At 26.9% G+C, this 16,815-nt stretch overlaps 2 protein-coding genes across 2 annotated transcripts; both read right to left on the bottom strand.

The window, feature by feature from the left end:
* Positions 1-7,374: 7,374 nt before the first annotated feature.
* On the bottom strand, positions 7,375-9,783 carry LOC145831478 (U1 small nuclear ribonucleoprotein A-like). Its single transcript, XM_082938751.1, has 4 exons — positions 9,765-9,783; positions 8,921-9,150; positions 8,285-8,503; positions 7,375-7,838 (listed from the first exon to the last, which is right to left on the bottom strand). Exons 2-4 carry the CDS (start codon positions 9,131-9,133, stop codon positions 7,650-7,652), a joined length of 621 nt encoding a protein of 206 aa, XP_082794877.1. The 5' UTR covers positions 9,134-9,150; positions 9,765-9,783; the 3' UTR covers positions 7,375-7,649.
* Positions 9,784-9,959: 176 nt separating this feature from the next.
* On the bottom strand, positions 9,960-10,878 carry LOC145845088 (uncharacterized). Its single transcript, XM_082952514.1, has one exon. The coding sequence runs from the start codon at positions 10,851-10,853 to the stop codon at positions 10,260-10,262; it is 594 nt and encodes a 197-aa protein (XP_082808640.1). The 5' UTR covers positions 10,854-10,878; the 3' UTR covers positions 9,960-10,259.
* Between the last annotated feature and the right edge of the window lie 5,937 nt (positions 10,879-16,815).

Genomic DNA, 16,815 nt, shown 5'->3' with positions numbered 1-16,815 from the left:
ACTTGTAGAGTCTAAATACTTGACTATACAAATAACTATATTAAGCTGAAAGCTAAGTGACCACCTAGCTTTCACCTTAAGATTATAATTTGTTTTGATTTGCATTGTATAGTTTTGTTTTTGCTCACTAGTTCATTTAAATTTTTAGCATTTAAAACATACGTATGAAACTTTTAGAGAAACTTAGTTTGCCAAAAAAACTTTTTGAAAATAAAAAATTAGCAAAAGAGTAAAATACCTTCATTTTTTTAGTATAAAATGAAATTACTTAATGTTAATTTTGTAAGAAATAAAAAAAAAGATAGAATTTAATCTTCTGTAATAAATACTTATGCTTCTTTGCGTGGAATTATATATATAACAATAGTTGAGGGCTTTTTTTAAGGCACGATGTTAAGTTTTGTGGATATTAATGATTTTTTTTCCAATAAAGGTTAATATGAGATTATTTTCTAATGATACCTTGCTTTACCTCCGAAAATACCAATACTAAATTTGTGATCAGTAATATCAATATGAAGATAAACAAAGGTAAAATAAGCAAGGTTGATAACTTCTTTTTATAGATTTTCCAAAGAAACTAAACTTAAAACACTTTAAATAGTAACAACTAACAATCAAAATTCTGTTATTGAAGAGAGTAAAAATATTAAACAAGCAAGACTATGTATAATTTTGATGTCAAGAAAATTTAAAGTCGCCAAGTCAAAAATTTTTTTGTTTCAAAGCTAAGGTGATATTTTGATTCAAGAAGTCAAGAAGTTAAAATTTAAAGATCAAGTTCTATAAAGTACTATAATTTATTTAATTCACATATATAGCATTGCGTATCTACATAATATAACGTTGCTAAGTGCTGACATTTTCATAAAATGAGCTGTTTGTCTAGAAAAAAAAGTAGAATATGTTTTTCATGTGCCTGCAAAGACCCTAAAAACTCACTTTAAAAAAACATGTTTCTTGAAACAAAAGAGGTGCAATATTAGCGATTTTTTTTTATCAATTCAGCAATATTTAAAATGATTTGATTTTAGCCACACTAATTTAAACCTTTAAGTTTTGTTCACAATGATATATTTTAAAAGAAGTTAATATTTGTAACTCAATTTAAAATAATCTTGGCCGGAACTTCATAAACTGTATAGTTGGAAGTTTTTTTCTAGTGTTTCAGAGATGCTTTTTATTACTAGTGTTTTTTTTTCTATTTCGGAAAGTTTTGTTACATCATATCTAGAACTTGTTTATAGAGTGAATAAAAAAATATGCTTTACTTGTGTATAATACATAAATATGTTTTGTTTAAAACCAACTACACTTTACCTAAGAGTCGGTATTATACTATAAGTACTGGGCTAAGTTTACCATAAAGTCTTTCGCACACCGATTTGTTAAAAGAATCTTCGCAGGCCGAAATATTATTGAAAACATAAACTAAACAGTCTATAGAAATTTATTTTTTTGTTTGAACAACTGTATATGATTAGTTTTTTGTATATATGTCAAAAAAATATAACATTTATGTAAACCAGTGGTCTTCAAAGTGGGAACCAGTGCACACTAATGTACACAAATTTTATTTTAGGGTGCATGTATCGTAACTTGAAAAATTATCCTAAATTTTGAAACCTGCACTAGATATTCCGGAGAGCAAAAAAAAACAGTGTTAGGCAGTTTTTGAGAAATGTTGTTTGAGGTTGAAGAAAAGTTTGGGAAACCCTGCACTAGATATTAAGGAAAATTTGAAACTTATACTAGATATTCGCATATTAGGGTACAAAGAATTTTTATTTTGCATTTTAGAGTGCACAGATTTTGATTAGCTTGAAAACCACTGGTGTAAACATTGTTAGTGTTCTAATTTTTTTTTTGAGCTATAACGTTTGGGAGTATTATTACTACTTAGTTTGCTATATATTGTGCAAAGTATTTTCATTTTAGGTCATAATTTGCAACTTTCAGTACTTATATATAGGTAGCTAGCCCTATACTATATAATTTTAATCTGCTATTGAACTTTTGTATCAGTTTTTAAACGTAGTGAAAAATTTTGTTACTATTTGGATAGGTTCTTGTAACAGATTGTGTAAAAGAATTTATTTTTGTTAAATAAGAGACTAATTAGATTTGTTTTGGTAGCTGAATAAAAAAGTCAGATGTATCATTTTTGTTTCATTTGTTTATGGTATTTAAAGTTAAAATTTTAATCGACGGGTTTAAGGTATGCTTTCGAGTTTTACTTTTAGTAGTATTTTAAAAATATTTAATGCACAATATTTTCTAGAATTAAATACTTTTATATAGACTTTAAAACTTATGTTGTATATGAGTTTTTTTTTTGCAATATTTTTCCTAGTTTTAGTTAGTAGACTGTTTATTATTTGCTCTTAGGCTTGGTATAAAATTTTGTTAAATAATTTTTATTAATGTTCATTAGTATAACGTTTTTGTATTTAGTACTTTAAGTAAAATATTAGTAAAGTTTACATCAGTTTATTGCGGATTAACTTGAGTAGCAGTGTTAATACAATAGGATTACTTGTTGTATAAAGTTATAGCGCCATTAAACATTTGTTTAAATATTTGAGCTGTAATTTTTAATGTAGATATTTTAATCTAGTGAGTTGCTATAAAACTAAAGTCAAGAACTTTTTTCGTAGACAATAAATTTTGGTACATTTAACTATCTAAGTTAAAATGGTTATAGACAAAAGTTACATTTTAAGTAGTTCGCTACATCCATGAAAACTTTGCAGATTGAGACTAAAGTTTTTAATCTTAAAAAGAATATATTTTAAGGTTATTTTTAGTATAATAGCTTATATTTCATTTAAAGATTCTATGAATTGTTTTTAGTATATTGATTTGTCCAATCAGAAACTGAAATTACTTGTTTAAGTATAAAACTAAATTAATTATTCTAATTTCTTAGATTAAAAAAAGAATGCTTTAGTATTTAAGTGTTTTTATTTATCTTCGTCTGTTTACATGGCTTAATTAATAATTAAATCTACATGTATAGATATATAACATTTACAACTAAAAAAACAATTTTTTTAGAGAGCAAAGGAAAATAGAAAGCTGATAATTTTTGTATTAAAAAAACGGACAGCTTAAGATATTTTAAATGTTAGAGTTTGGTTAAAAAAGTTGTCTCAATTCCTGAAACAAAAAACTTAAAAAGAGATATTTAATTTATTAAAACTTTTAAATCTGCTTCTTAAACTCAAATGATTTTTTAATGTCTTTTCAATAACTTTTAGATTATAGTTTGTTATTTATAAAATAAATATATGTTAACCTTTGAATTTTATAACTAGTTAACAAATATGATTTTAATTAACTTTGCAAAAACACCATCTACCCTTTTAAAAACTTTTTTTTTTTAATCTTACGCTTTTCGGAGCTGAAAGACATGAATTGTTTTTTCTTTTCAAATTGTATGTCTACTTGATATAATTATTTTTGTTTAAATATTTTCTATACAGTCAAGTAAGATAAAGTAAATAAATCATTTGTTGCTCGATGATCAAAAGGTTTTCCTATACATCCAGATCCTTAGATCAAATTTATGAGCTTCGATTTCCTAATCTTGTTCAATAAAATCCTAAATTTCTTTTTTAATGTTTTACTAGTTTTTGTTAAAATTTCGACGCTTACTTTAATAGACTTTTTATAACTAAAACAAGAACTTCTACAACAACTGTTTTTTATAATACAAAATGAATTTATAAAGTATATACTTCTAAAAAGGTTTTGGTATAAAAGTAACATTGATTCAAAAAAAAACTTACAGTAGAATATTCTACGCATAATATACCAAGTCGTTCTTTTGTTAAAGAGCTTCTTTTGTACCTCTCTGTATGGAGCTTATTTCAGGGTAGCAACTTATTTTAAAAAAAACTCTATAAATTGCAAGCTTTCTTGTCTTTTTTTTCAGTAGAAATTAATTTTAGGTAAGAACATTCTTTAGTAGTATAAAACTACTGAAAAGATGCTGTAATGCTTCTTTGTATACTATATTTAATAAATAAAACTGAATTAGTGTGTAGTTTTTTTTAGTGTGTAATATTTATTTCTAATCTAAGTTTAAATATTCCTTTTATACATGTATGATTGAAAATTAGACTTTTTGTCTAAATTCTAGGTTTTTCTTGGTTTTGTTTTTATCTAAATGTTTAAACTTTAGGTTTAAATTATCACCCTGTTATCGCCAAAAAAGTCCAATATTTTATGACTCATATCTTTCCTTCATCAAAACAACTGTATAGTAGCACTTACATATTTTACACTAAGTCTAACTCGTGGAAAAAATATATGATACAGTTAAAAGAATATGTCTTTTTATACTAAATTTTAAAAAATTAAGCATTTGTTCTAGTCGATCAATAGCAAATTCAAAAGCTAAAATGACAACTGAAAACCCTAATCATTAGGGTTTTACAATTAATGTATACATTGGAAGAGCTTCTTACTAAAAGCATATATTTTCGAAATTTATTTTAGCATCTAAATTGTGTTCCAACATGTACATTATATAAATAAATCGAACTTAAATTTTAACAAAAGATAAGTAGCACTCGTATAGAACTTAAATATAGGTGTTCACAGGTTTTTGTAAATTCAATATAGTTTTTTTTTAACTTTTTTATTGTTCTCATTTCTAGTAACCCAACTCAGACTGCTAATAGTTTAAACTTAATTAAAGATATTGTATTACTATATATATCAAAAAAAAAAACTATTCAATGTGAAAGACGTCCATGTAACGCAGGGATCAGCAAACTGTGGCACCAAGGCTTTATGTGCTATTTAACTAAAAAACTGACGTACTTAGAGCAAGTTTAACTTTTAATGTTATGCAAGTCAAGCAAGTTGACGAATGTGCTTTTATAGTGTTTTTCAGCTAACTGCTACGTGTTTTATTTATTAAATATTCACTCAGACACATATCAATTATTTTGAAATAAAAAATATCTTCTAATGTGACCTGCCTACCAGGCTGCCGACTCTTGATGTTATGTTTTATTTGTAGGTACTTTAAAATCTACATGCACAAGCTATTTTTTACATAATGACTGCAAAGGATAGAGCTTAAAGACTTAAAATTAAAAAATAAATAAAATAAATTTATGTACGCTAAGATTATGTTTCACAGGGAAGAGATACATAAAAACAACTATAATTTAAAAAGCTTTTCTGTTAATGTTTTAAAAAATACAATAATGTTCAGCTTAAGTATTTACTTTAAACACGGCTAAAATTTTAACCGAAAGTGCATACTCAATGAGTCCTAATTTTAAATTGAAGTCAAGAAATAGTGAATATTCTTTAATGGTTTTGCCCCTAAGAGCTTACTGAGAGATAGATTACTGCTAAAATAACTACATATCAATATTAAGAAAAAATTTCTTAGACGCCTAATATAAAACTACTAAAAAGTTTTTAAAAGACTCAAATACCTGACCTACCTGAAATACAGTTGACTAAATTAAAAGGCCCTAAAAAAATAGCTGGATCTTCTCTACTTACTAAATTACTTTTGTTATGTAATGATGTAATAAGATTTATAAAAAAATTAGGAATTATTTAAAGGTATTCATTACAGGTTTGACAAATGTCTTTGGCAAAAGTTTTCCGGGGTTTTAAAATTATACGTTTTAGGGTCTATTTTTATTTTAAAATTAAGTTTAAGGTAAAAATTAATGTTAAGAAGTATAAAGACATTAAAAAGATATTATAAAGCTTCTTTAAATGTGTTTTTAATATAAAAAATGTTTAAGATGACAAAAAATTTAATCTGTACTATAGATATTTTGTGTCAAATCAAAATTTTCTGCTAAAATTTTAAAGTTGTTCAAAATTGCAGGTTTTCTCAAAATTACAAGTTTTTTGGCAACCCTGATATTATGAAAAAAAATATCCATAAACTGTACAACGCGTAAATACTCAGTTATAGCTACCAACATAGTAATTTTTGGTTCAAATTTAAAAAATAATAAATTAAATCCAAAGTACATGACTTCATATGATAATTCAAATCTAAAATAAGAAAATAACGGTTATTTAAGTAAAGTTGTTTAAACATTGATAACTGAATACAACTTAGCCTGAGTTGTAACTTATTTACTTTCTAAACTAAAATTTATAAAACTGTAGTAGCTAAGCTACTTTTTTATTCCTAAACTTCACAAAATAACTAAAAATCATAGGGCTTTAAAAATTAAGCTTCAATATATATATATAAAACGTAGTACTTTGTACTGTTTTTTTTTTACGAAAATTTTAACAGAGACTAAATTCATAGAAACACAAAGTAAAATACGTTTACAGACCATAACTTAAACTACTGTTCTGTAATAATTCGTGCAGTTACTATGATAAAATAACTGTATAAGAATTTTGAAAATTTTATGGCCTGATATAATGTAGAAAGACTTGTTGGCAACATAAACAATTTAATTTATTTCAGATGTGATAAAAACTATTGTTTTCTTGTTTCATCTTCCTATACTTTTTTTTACTTATTTGGCTTTTAGTATTTATAACTAACATAGTATATAGAAAAAAATTACCAAAAGTAAATAAAAATTTAGTGACGAAAAAATTTCGACGTTAAAGTTTTAAAGAAAAGTAAAGCTAGCAGCAATTGAGAGACTTTATCTAATAAATAATTAAAAAGTAAATAACTAAATGGTACAACATAGGCTTAGTAAGAAAACAAAAAAATTGAAAACTAAATCAACTCAGTTTTATTCAACTTATCAAAAACTAGCCTTATCTTTTCAAAAAAAAAATGAATCGGCCTGAGTTTCTCTCAAAAAAATCTAACTAGCTAAATATTTTTCTAAATTTTAGATAGCCTGAACAACCCAGACAACAGTTAATATCAAGGTTGCAACTTTTTTAGGCAAAAACGCCAGCTAGAGTGACAAAAACTAGAGTTACAAAGCGATCCTGAGTGACAACATTTAAATATGAATATGAGTCAAAAACTAAAAAAATAAACTGTTAACCAAGGTTTAAAACCTAAAAACAACAACACAAGGACTTAGAATTAATAACTTTTATGAAAATAATTACTGAAATAAAAACTAGTCTGACATTTATGAACAGTATCCAAAGTTCTTTAAAAGGAAATCAAAAAGAAAAAAGTTCAAACTAGCCTGAGTTGGCCTGAGTTGGCCGGAGTTAGCCTGAGATTTTCACAAATTTCAAAATAGTTACCAAGAGTAGCCCTAGTGTAAGCCAACCAAGTGTTATGTTTTTTTCTAAACTTAAGTCTGTAAAACTAAATGTCAAGTTTATGTATACGTTTTCTGATGGATTGATTTATATTCCTACAACAATGTCATACTAAACACAAAGCAACTGTCATGTGCTCTAATAGTTTATTAAATTGTTATCACACAATTACATACAATCAAAAACATTTAGTTTCACATAATAATAAATTATCGATTCTCTCCTTTACTGTATGTTTATTGAAAAACTCATGTTAAAAAAAAAATATTAGTCCTACTAGTTTTAAAAACATTACAACGTTAAAACCATGTGAAATAGAAATAAAAAACAAAGGAACGCAATTGACGCCTACTTGTATGAAAAACTGCTATTTAAAAAATAATTATCTAAAAAACACCGCATCAAGTTCACTTTTTGGCGAAGATGACCTTCATGGACACGGTGGGGGATATCCTGAAGTCGTTGGTTGCCTTGCGCGCCTCAGAAGCCTCCTGCTCGCTATTGAACTCGACGAATCCGATACCTGGTCTGTTCGGTACGAGCCTAACTTCCTTCAAACCGGCGAACTTGCTGAACAGCATGTGCAGCCAACCGTGCTGTAATGTTTGTTTTGTTTTACAACGTTTGTATGAGTTTTGTAGTGTTAGTTTTGCCTGCACACAACAGTGGCGGTTTAAAATTTTTAAGTTCATGTTTTAAGTGTAAAGGTATTAATAAAAACAAACAAGAAGCTTAAAGAACGATCTAGACTCCGGGTTAGTAGTGGTTAGAGTATTTTTTTAATGAGTGTATATATTTCCAATACAGCACAATAATGTTTGTTTTCACATCGAGGATGACTGGTAAATAATTACTATGTTTTAATCATTTATACTTGCGTATTCAGAGGCAGGTTGCTGATGAAGATTGCGTAGTTGGGCGGATTGTTTATAACATAGCAAAAATAATAATGTTTTCAAATACCTGCGTATTCAGGTAGTTTAGGCGGGTATTTAATAAACATGTATAATATTAATAAAAACAATAATAACCATACAATTACCTGCGTGTTCAATGGAAGGTTGCTGACGAAGAGAATGTGATTTGGCGGGTTGTTGATCCCCTGCTCCATCATCTCGCTCCTGATCTTCTGCTGCTCCTTCCTGTACTTCCTCTTCTCCTCCTTGCTCCTCTCCACGTACGTGCCCTTCAGCTTGGCGATGACGTTCGAGTCCTTCTTGGCGTACGCGATGCGCATCGGCTTGTCCATGAACGGGAAGCCCTGCGTTGATTGAATAACAAACTAAATTAAGTTTAAGTATGAACCTACATTGAAGGAAAAAAAATGAAATTATTGATTGAAGATGGTTGCATTGAGTGTTGAATTGAAACGTATTATTTACAAAACCCATCCAAGCTAATTTGATTTTCAAAACTAAACAACATAGAATATACACTAAATTTTTTTTTTCAAGATAAATAAAAATCAAACCATTTCTAATGGTAAAAATGATTAAATTATGTTGAATTTACCGAAAAACGTTCATGTGGTTTACAAAAGCTATTTTGATTTTCAAGGTAAACTAAAATTTAAATACAAACCCATAAGAAAAAAAAATCAAACTGTTTCAAATATTGAATAAGAACAACATAAAGGCTCGATTCGCACTAGTTTTTGATTAAACACATTAAAAAATACCTGCATGCTGCTGAGAGCTTTGGTGGCCATGGGTATCTGCTTGAACACGATGTAAGCCTGGCCCCTCCTACGAAGAGTTTTGCTCGCCAAAATTTCGACGATTTCGCCAAACTGCCGGAATATTGAATGCAAGTCCCTCTTCAAGACGTCAATTTTCACCTTCTCGTTCAAATTGTTCACGTACAAAGTGTTGTTCGGCCTCAACTCCATCATTATACTTTGAAACTGATCTGTGGTGAATGTTTGTTGTTATTATGTGTATATGAAGTTGTTTTACTGCGAGAATTTAAAGTAGTTATGAAAAAGTTTGTGAACTAGGAGCACAGTAAATTCTTAAAAATAATATCTGACATTCTTAAAGATAAATAAATTTCATTAGAAATTGAAACATAGATAATCTATTTGATATAATCAATCAAAAAATTTTAACAAATGTATTTACACTATTAATTACTTTCACTTTTACATGTACAACATGCTCATTATTTTAAACTGTTTTTAGGTTTAACCTATACTGCGAATTGCCTTGTAAAAAAAAAGGTAAATATCAAAAAAAAATTACACAAAAATTGTTTGAAATTAACATAAAAACTAAATAATAACAACAGTACATACTTGTTTTTTAGAAATAAAATTAAATAAAACAAAATATTATTATTTTGCTTAACTTTTCAACTTGTTTTACTAAAACATATTGGTGATTGATAAAAATTTTAGAAAGTTTAACAAACATAATAAATCTAAAATAAAATTTTAGTTTTGAATAAAATTAATGTATCAAATTAAAGTATTTAATTGCTTTAGCTGTAATATTGAACAACTTGAAAAACTTCATTTTACATACCTACTAATATATTTCCAACTAGAATAATAAAACAATTTTTAGAACATTTTAAACCTAAGGTGAAAAAAAAACGTTTACAGTAAGCATAAATCATTTGATAAATTAAGCAATTTGATAAATCAGCATGCTTCTAACTTTAAAAACACTATTTTAAAAAACTTAAAAATCTTACAGTTGCTTTAAATAAATGGATAATGTTTATTGGAGTTTACAAATTACTTGTACCTGATAAATTTTTGTATTTAAATTTTAAAAGCACCAAAAAAAAATAATTAATTATATTTTTAAAGTTTTCTGTAACCTAAAGAAACTGTTTAAAATTTCTTGCTAACTCAAACAAAACTTAATTTTGTTGTAAGTAGGAATAAGAAACTTAGTTTTAGTAATTTATAAATTAAAATAGCATTTTATACTTTCTTTATTCTTAATTAGCCTCAAAACACATTAAATTGATAACAGTTTTTGCCTAGAAGTCTATTCAGTACATATGAAAGTTTAAAAGTTATTGAGGTAGTCAGCCTGCATTTCAAGCAAATGGGAGCATTTGTTGTATCTTTCACACAGTTCCTCAGGCGTGTCATCCCCCTGGCTCTTCTGCTTGATCTCGACACACCTCCTGGACAGAATCATGGACAACAGCTTGCCGGGGTCGCTGTTGTTGGAGCAGATGTGAATAGGAGAAAGGTCCCCGTTTGTCTTCACGTTGCAGTCTGCTCCCTGGTTCAAAAGTGCTTTTGCAATTTCCACGTGGTTCCACTTGCAGGCACTGTGCAGAGCAGTCCACCCATCATTGTTGACGCTGTTCACGTAAGCTCCTGCTTCAAGCAACACCTTCACAGCTTCCAGGTTGCCTTCTGAGGTGGCCATGTGCAAGCAGGTGTAGCCATCGTCAAGTTTCTTGGTGGCCAGCTTGGGGGATTCCAGCAGCATGCTCTTGAACAGTTCGGTGTCTTTCCTGATGGCCCAGCTGAGCTTCTTGTCGTAATCATCTGAAGGCATTTCCTCATCTGAAACCTCTTCCTCAGATTCACTCCATGGTTGGCCCGGAGGAGGGGCTTTTTCACTTTCAGAATCAGAACTGGAGTCCATTTGATTTGTAAAGAATTTTTAAGTGTGGTCTGTTTATTTTTAATGATTTAATAATGAAAATAACTTTAAATAGTAATTTTAATACTAATTTTAATTCTTTAAGAGGGAATTGCTTATGACTATAAACCTAAAAATCAAATATTAAACAAATATTTTACAATATACTTCTACAATAATTATATTGTATAAAACAACTAAAAGTTAGAATATACTTACACATGGTTGCCACTATTTAGTCAAAAAACTATCCTGAACTATCTTAAACCAGGGTTTTCCAAACTGGGCCAAGAGCAGTAAAGGGGTTACATTGGGGCCATGAGGCCATAATTAAAAACTTACACTAGATATTCTGGAGTTGATAATGAAGAGCAAAAAAAGGTCTTAAGCGGTTTAAATGGTGAAGAAAAGAAGAAAAGATTTTAAGCAGTTTTATTGGTAGTATTTGAGGAAGGAGAAGGCCATAGCTTTTTTTAATTCTTTAATGGGGGCCTTTTGAAAAAAAAGTTTGGAAAACCCTGCCTTTAACTATCTTGAATTAAAGGAGTTATTTAAAACCCTTAAAAGAGTTTCTTGCCTCTGGCACAAACTACTTGCAACAGATGTTCAATTTTCTATTAAAAAAGAAAGAGAAAAGCTGTATAAATATGCTTCTAAATTCCAGTTCTCTGTTATTCTTCTGTTCTGAGATTTTATAAATCTTGAAACTATCCTCATTCAGCCTGAGTTTAATAAAAATTATAATACCCAGAGATTTCCAAATATTTCAAAATATCCTGAGTTTTTCTAAGTATACAGAGTACCTTGCATGTGTGGCAACCCTGTTTAAAGTCTTAAGGGCATAGGGGGGGTAAAAAACCTTTTTTGGTTTTTGATCTTATTTTATATAGTTTTTACTAAGCTACAAAATGCTTTTTACATATTTAAAAAATTCAAAATAATTTTTGAGATATGGCTGGTCAAAGTCAGAGGCAGCAATAGGTTCCTAATGAGAGGCGCAAACTTAAATTGCAAAAATAGACTATTTCACTAAAAATCTATCTTCTCCTACGTTGTTTGAGATAACTTCCTCAAATTTTTAGGAAATGTTCCTTGATATATTTAGAAAATTCTGTCGGAAAGAAATTTTTTAAAATTAAAAAATAAAAATTCTATATAAAAAGTAACAAGGAAACTTTTTTTTTTTTTGTTATAAAATTTTTATTTTTTAATTTTTTTAAATTCGGTTCTGACAGAATTTTTTAAATATATCAAGGAACATTTCCTGAAAATTTGAGGTAGTTATCTCAAAAAACGTATGAGGAGATAGATTTTTAGTGATTTCTAGTTATTTGCGGTTTTAGTTTGCGCCTCCCATAAGGATCCTATTGTTGCCGCCCGACTTTGACCGGCTATATCTCAAAAATTATTTTGATTTTTTTAAATCAGTAAAAAGCATCTTGTAGCTTAGTAAAAACTATATAAAATAAGATCAAAAACCAAAAAAGGGTGTTTACCCCCCCCCCCTATGCCCTTAACACATATATATATTATTGTTGTACACAAAAACATGATTTAAAATAATAATTTCATTCTAAAATAACCAAATTAAATTTTTTAGTTATTAAGAGTGAAAAGTTGTGTTTATTTCAGACTTTACATATCCACAGCTTTATGGTTTTTATACTATTTTTTATACTGCTTTAGAAAGGCAAGGAAAATAAAAATAAAGTAAGAAAGAAAGGGAAAACTAAACAAGTATTAAGTTATTGTAGTCTAAAATTTTTTGTCTATAATCAATTTAAAACCTCTGGGTTTTAGTTTTTAAAGTAATACCATAAAATTCTATTCATACTAGATTAAGGGCATAGGGGGGGTCCACCTTGATTTTTACAAGTTGATCTTATTTTATGGAGTTTTATCAGAGCTATCAGACATTTATACCGCTTGAAAAAAATATAAGTAATTTTTGAGATATGAGCGATCAAATTTGCCGACCTCAATAGGTTCCTAATGGAAGGCTCAAACTAAAAACGCAAAAAAAAAACCATTTTACTAAAAATCTATTTCCTCCTTCACTTTTTAAGCAATCTTCTTCAAATTTTCACAGAAAGAGTATTTTTAAATTTAAAAAGACTGAATGCACGAATTAATTTAATTATAAAAAAATAAGTTTTTATTAAAAAAACTACCTATCTTTTTTGTTTTTTTTTTGTTTAATTTTTTTTTTTATATTCCAAAATTCAAAGTCTTTCAAATTAGAAAAGGAACATTTCCTGAAAATTTGAGGTCTCTAGCTCAAAAAATGAAGGAGAAGATAGATTTTTAAATAACTTTAAAAAAATTTGCGGTCCATACGTTTGTATTAGAAACTTTTTATAAAAATTACAATATCTCAAAAGTTAAATAAGATTTTTTGATTCTATAAAAACTGGCTTGTAGTTTGTACTTTAAGCTTTTATATAACATCCAATGTTATTTTTAGTAAAAAAAAATGTTGTATCCCCCCCTGTGCCCTTAAACTAAACGTTTAAACATTAACTTTCTTAAATTCAAAATTTCTGATCTTAGTTTTCTAACTTTTTTCTTTGGAAATAAATCAGCTAATTTTATTTAATTTTACATAAAGCCCCTGGTTTTTTAGACAGTTTTTTTTTTAATTTCTGATTTGTTGACGTTATTTTAAAATATCATTTTTGCTGTCTCTTTTAAGTAAAAAGTAGTTTTGAGATTTAAAATACTTAATAGTTCAAAATTATTGTTAAGCTACTGTACTGCTATTTTAGATATATTCACTGTATTTAAAACTTGTTTGTATCAAGCTCTTTTTAGTCCAAGTTAAAGATTGTTTTAAGTCCATAGCACTGGTATAACACAAGTAGTGGTAAAAATAAAAATTAAAACTAAGTTTATGTTTGTCTTTTTAATCAAAAAAAAGTTCACTGGACTTTTTTTTATTTTTTAAGAACTTGGGAATATCTCTGTACAGATTTGGATTTTTTATGTTTGGAGGTTTTTAGTTTTAAAATTTCTGAAATTTTAGGTTTTTCTAATTTTATTTTTGCCTAGATTGTCAAACTCTAATTTTCTAAAGTTTCCAGGTTACATAGAAACTTGTTAACACCTAAATTATCAACAAAAAATTAATAACACTAGTTAAAAGTATTTATTATTAACACTTTATTACAGCTGAGCTTTTGGAAGCTTTTAAGCATCCCATTTTACCCTTAGATAATAGCAACAAAGTGTTTCTACATATCTAAGATAGAAAATTGTATAATAAAGTGTAAAAACATATGGTAAAATATTTAGCATATCACAGTAGGCCTGCAACTGGAAATAACCACTTTTGATTTTTTTTCTTTGATAACTAGTAATTGAAAAAAAACAAGATTCTAATAACAGGGTTGCCTGTTTCTTAACTTTTTTTGCTTTCAAACTGCTCAACTAACAAAGATTTTGAAAAAAACACGCATGAAGTTTGTAACACGGTTGCTACTCTTCAAAGAAAAAAGTCAGCTTAAGTTAGAAAAATTGAATTTAGAAAACTATAAGAAGTAAATTCAAGGTTAAAAACATAAAAATAAACAAACAAATGGTAATAAATTATAAATTTTAATAAAATAGTATTCAAAAAGTAAAAACTAAAATATGATCTATAAAAAATATCAAAACTAGCCTGAGTCTTTAAAAGAAACTAAAAGTAGCCTGAGTAGGTTTGAGCTTTTAAAAAAAGTTCTTGGCTAGTCTGAGTTATCCTGAGTGTTTGGTAACCCTTTTTGAAACGCATTTATTAATAAAAACTTATGACTTAGTAGATTCTAATAAAACAAACACATTATGCTCCATTTATGACTTTCTTTATTTAGTTCACATACAGTTTTAGCTGGTGTAAGCCTGTAAAAACTTTTATCTTGAATTTTTATTTATTTAGCAAGTTACAAAAAAAACTCTTACTTCATTTCAAATTTAATAAATATTACCAAGCAGTCAAGAGCATAGGTAGGGGAGCGTCCAATATTTTTTTATTATAAAAAATCTCTTATTTCAAAACTCAGAGTATATACATAGATATTATAAAATGTTTTTCATAGAAGAAAAGAGTTTTAAACAAACTTTGAAATATAATAAGTTTAGTAAAAAAAAAACTGATACAACTGTATGGAATCAAAAATTTTTAAGACTAATTTTCTCTGAATTTTGAAAAATTCACTAAAAATCTATCTCCTCCTTCATTTTTAAAGCAATTTAATTCAAATTTTCAGGAAATGTGTTTTATATTACAACATCAACTTGTAGGAAGCAGATTTTTGAAAACAACCCATAAAAATATTATCACCAAAATTTAAAAAACAAGTTTTTTTTTGTTTATTAATTTTTTTTTCTATAAAAATTTTAAAATTTGTTTTATACAAGTAGTTTAAAAATTACTTAAGCTTACTCTGATACAGTTTAAAACAAATGCTCATTAACTGAAGGAGGACATAAATTTTGCCCTGTAAGCTTACCTCCCATAAACAACCTGATGATCGGTTTAATTTTGATCGCTTATACCTCAAAGTTAAGTTATTTTGAAATTTAACAAGCAGTAAAAAGTAACAAGTAGCTATTTATGTAAAAAGCAAGACTAAATTTGAAAAAAGTGTTTACCCCTCCCTATACCCTTATAACAAAAAATAAAGTTGAGATATGAACTTAAAAAATACCTAGAATATAATAAAAAGGAAACAACAAAAAATATTTAAGAAAACTAATAATTTAAATCTCATGACATGTGTTTTGATAAGTATATTTTGATTAGTTTGAAAAATTGTTTTGATAAATTCTTAGCCAACATTAAAATTTTCTTTCTTAAAATATACAAACCACTTTTTTTTATAATATTACAAATTTATAGATCCCTATTTTAGTTTAGTGAGATTTGAGCCCAGTGTAGGTATTAATTTTTTTGTTTAGCTTTTAACTTTTAATTATGTGTAGATTTGAGTGAAAAAATATTTAAGTTGCATTTTTTTTATTAAAGTTCATTGATTAACATAAGTTTAAAGAGGAATAAAATTTCTTACAATTGGAAAATTTAAATTTGCCGTTTACAGTTGGACTAAAGTATAAAAACTTAAAACTTGTGTATATAATGCTATAATTGAACAAAAATTGAATTAATTATATATAAAACTAAAAACACTAATAACTTTTGTTCAAAGATACTTTTAAAATTTACAAATATATAAGTGTACTTAAAAATTTTATATTTAAATATATTTATAAGTTATGCTCTTAGTGTAATTTCACACTACTTTACCTTATTAGGATCTATTTACTGTCTGGATCAAATAGTTTTAAGTTATAACCATTATATAACCTTTCTTAAATAATTTTATATATAAAAGATTTTTTACAATAATTAATAAGTTTATCATTAATCAAAAAAGTAAACATATTTGTATTAAGCAAATCTCAGTAAAACATTTTATCAAAACTTTTTAAATTATTTTGATTTAGATTTTTTAATTTGAATCAAAATTTTAGAATTTAGTTGTAAAATAATCAAAAATACTTAATAATTAATATTATCACAAATAAACAAACAAATATTTAACATAATAGATATATACAGCAACTTTAATACTTACTAGATTTTTGAGTTCAAATATACCACACTTATAGCTTTGTGGATTTTTTTTTCTGATGATCTTATTTACAGTTATTCACATGATTGCGACTAAAATAAAATAAAAACCTGCATTCTAGAGTAACAAATGCATAATGTTAATTAAAATTTTTAAAGGTGCATTATTTATTTAGAGCTGATAGATGCTGTATGAAGGATTAAATTTGTAACTAAAGTTGTTGGATGAGTTTGTGTCTTTTATATCCTTAACAAGTGTTTCTAAAAGTTTGCCACTAGTGTGTACATAAATAAGTAAATTTTTCACATTGAAACTTTCACAGGGTTTTTTGTCATTTTCTTTCAGGTTAAATAAAT

This window comes from Thalia democratica, chromosome 1 (assembly GCF_965202585.1).
Source record: "Thalia democratica chromosome 1, ktThaDemo2.hap1.1, whole genome shotgun sequence".
Classification (NCBI taxonomy): domain Eukaryota; kingdom Metazoa; phylum Chordata; class Thaliacea; order Salpida; family Salpidae; genus Thalia; species Thalia democratica.
Note: the sequence above shows the minus strand (reverse complement) of the source record. Positions and strands in the feature narration are given on the sequence as shown.

Excerpts from the sequence above, each read along its gene's own strand:
- LOC145831478 (XM_082938751.1), bottom strand. The coding sequence starts at position 9,133 with ATGATGGAGTTGAGGCCGAACAACACTTTGTACGTGAACAATTTGAAC. Across the intron at positions 8,504-8,920 it reads AAGCTCTCAGCAGCATGCAG|GGCTTCCCGTTCATGGACAA; the intron begins GTATTTTTTAAT and ends CAATCAACGCAG. Across the intron at positions 7,839-8,284 it reads ACCTTCCATTGAACACGCAG|CACGGTTGGCTGCACATGCT; the intron begins GTAATTGTATGG and ends CAAACATTACAG.
- LOC145845088 (XM_082952514.1), bottom strand. The coding sequence starts at position 10,853 with ATGGACTCCAGTTCTGATTCTGAAAGTGAAAAAGCCCCTCCTCCGGGC.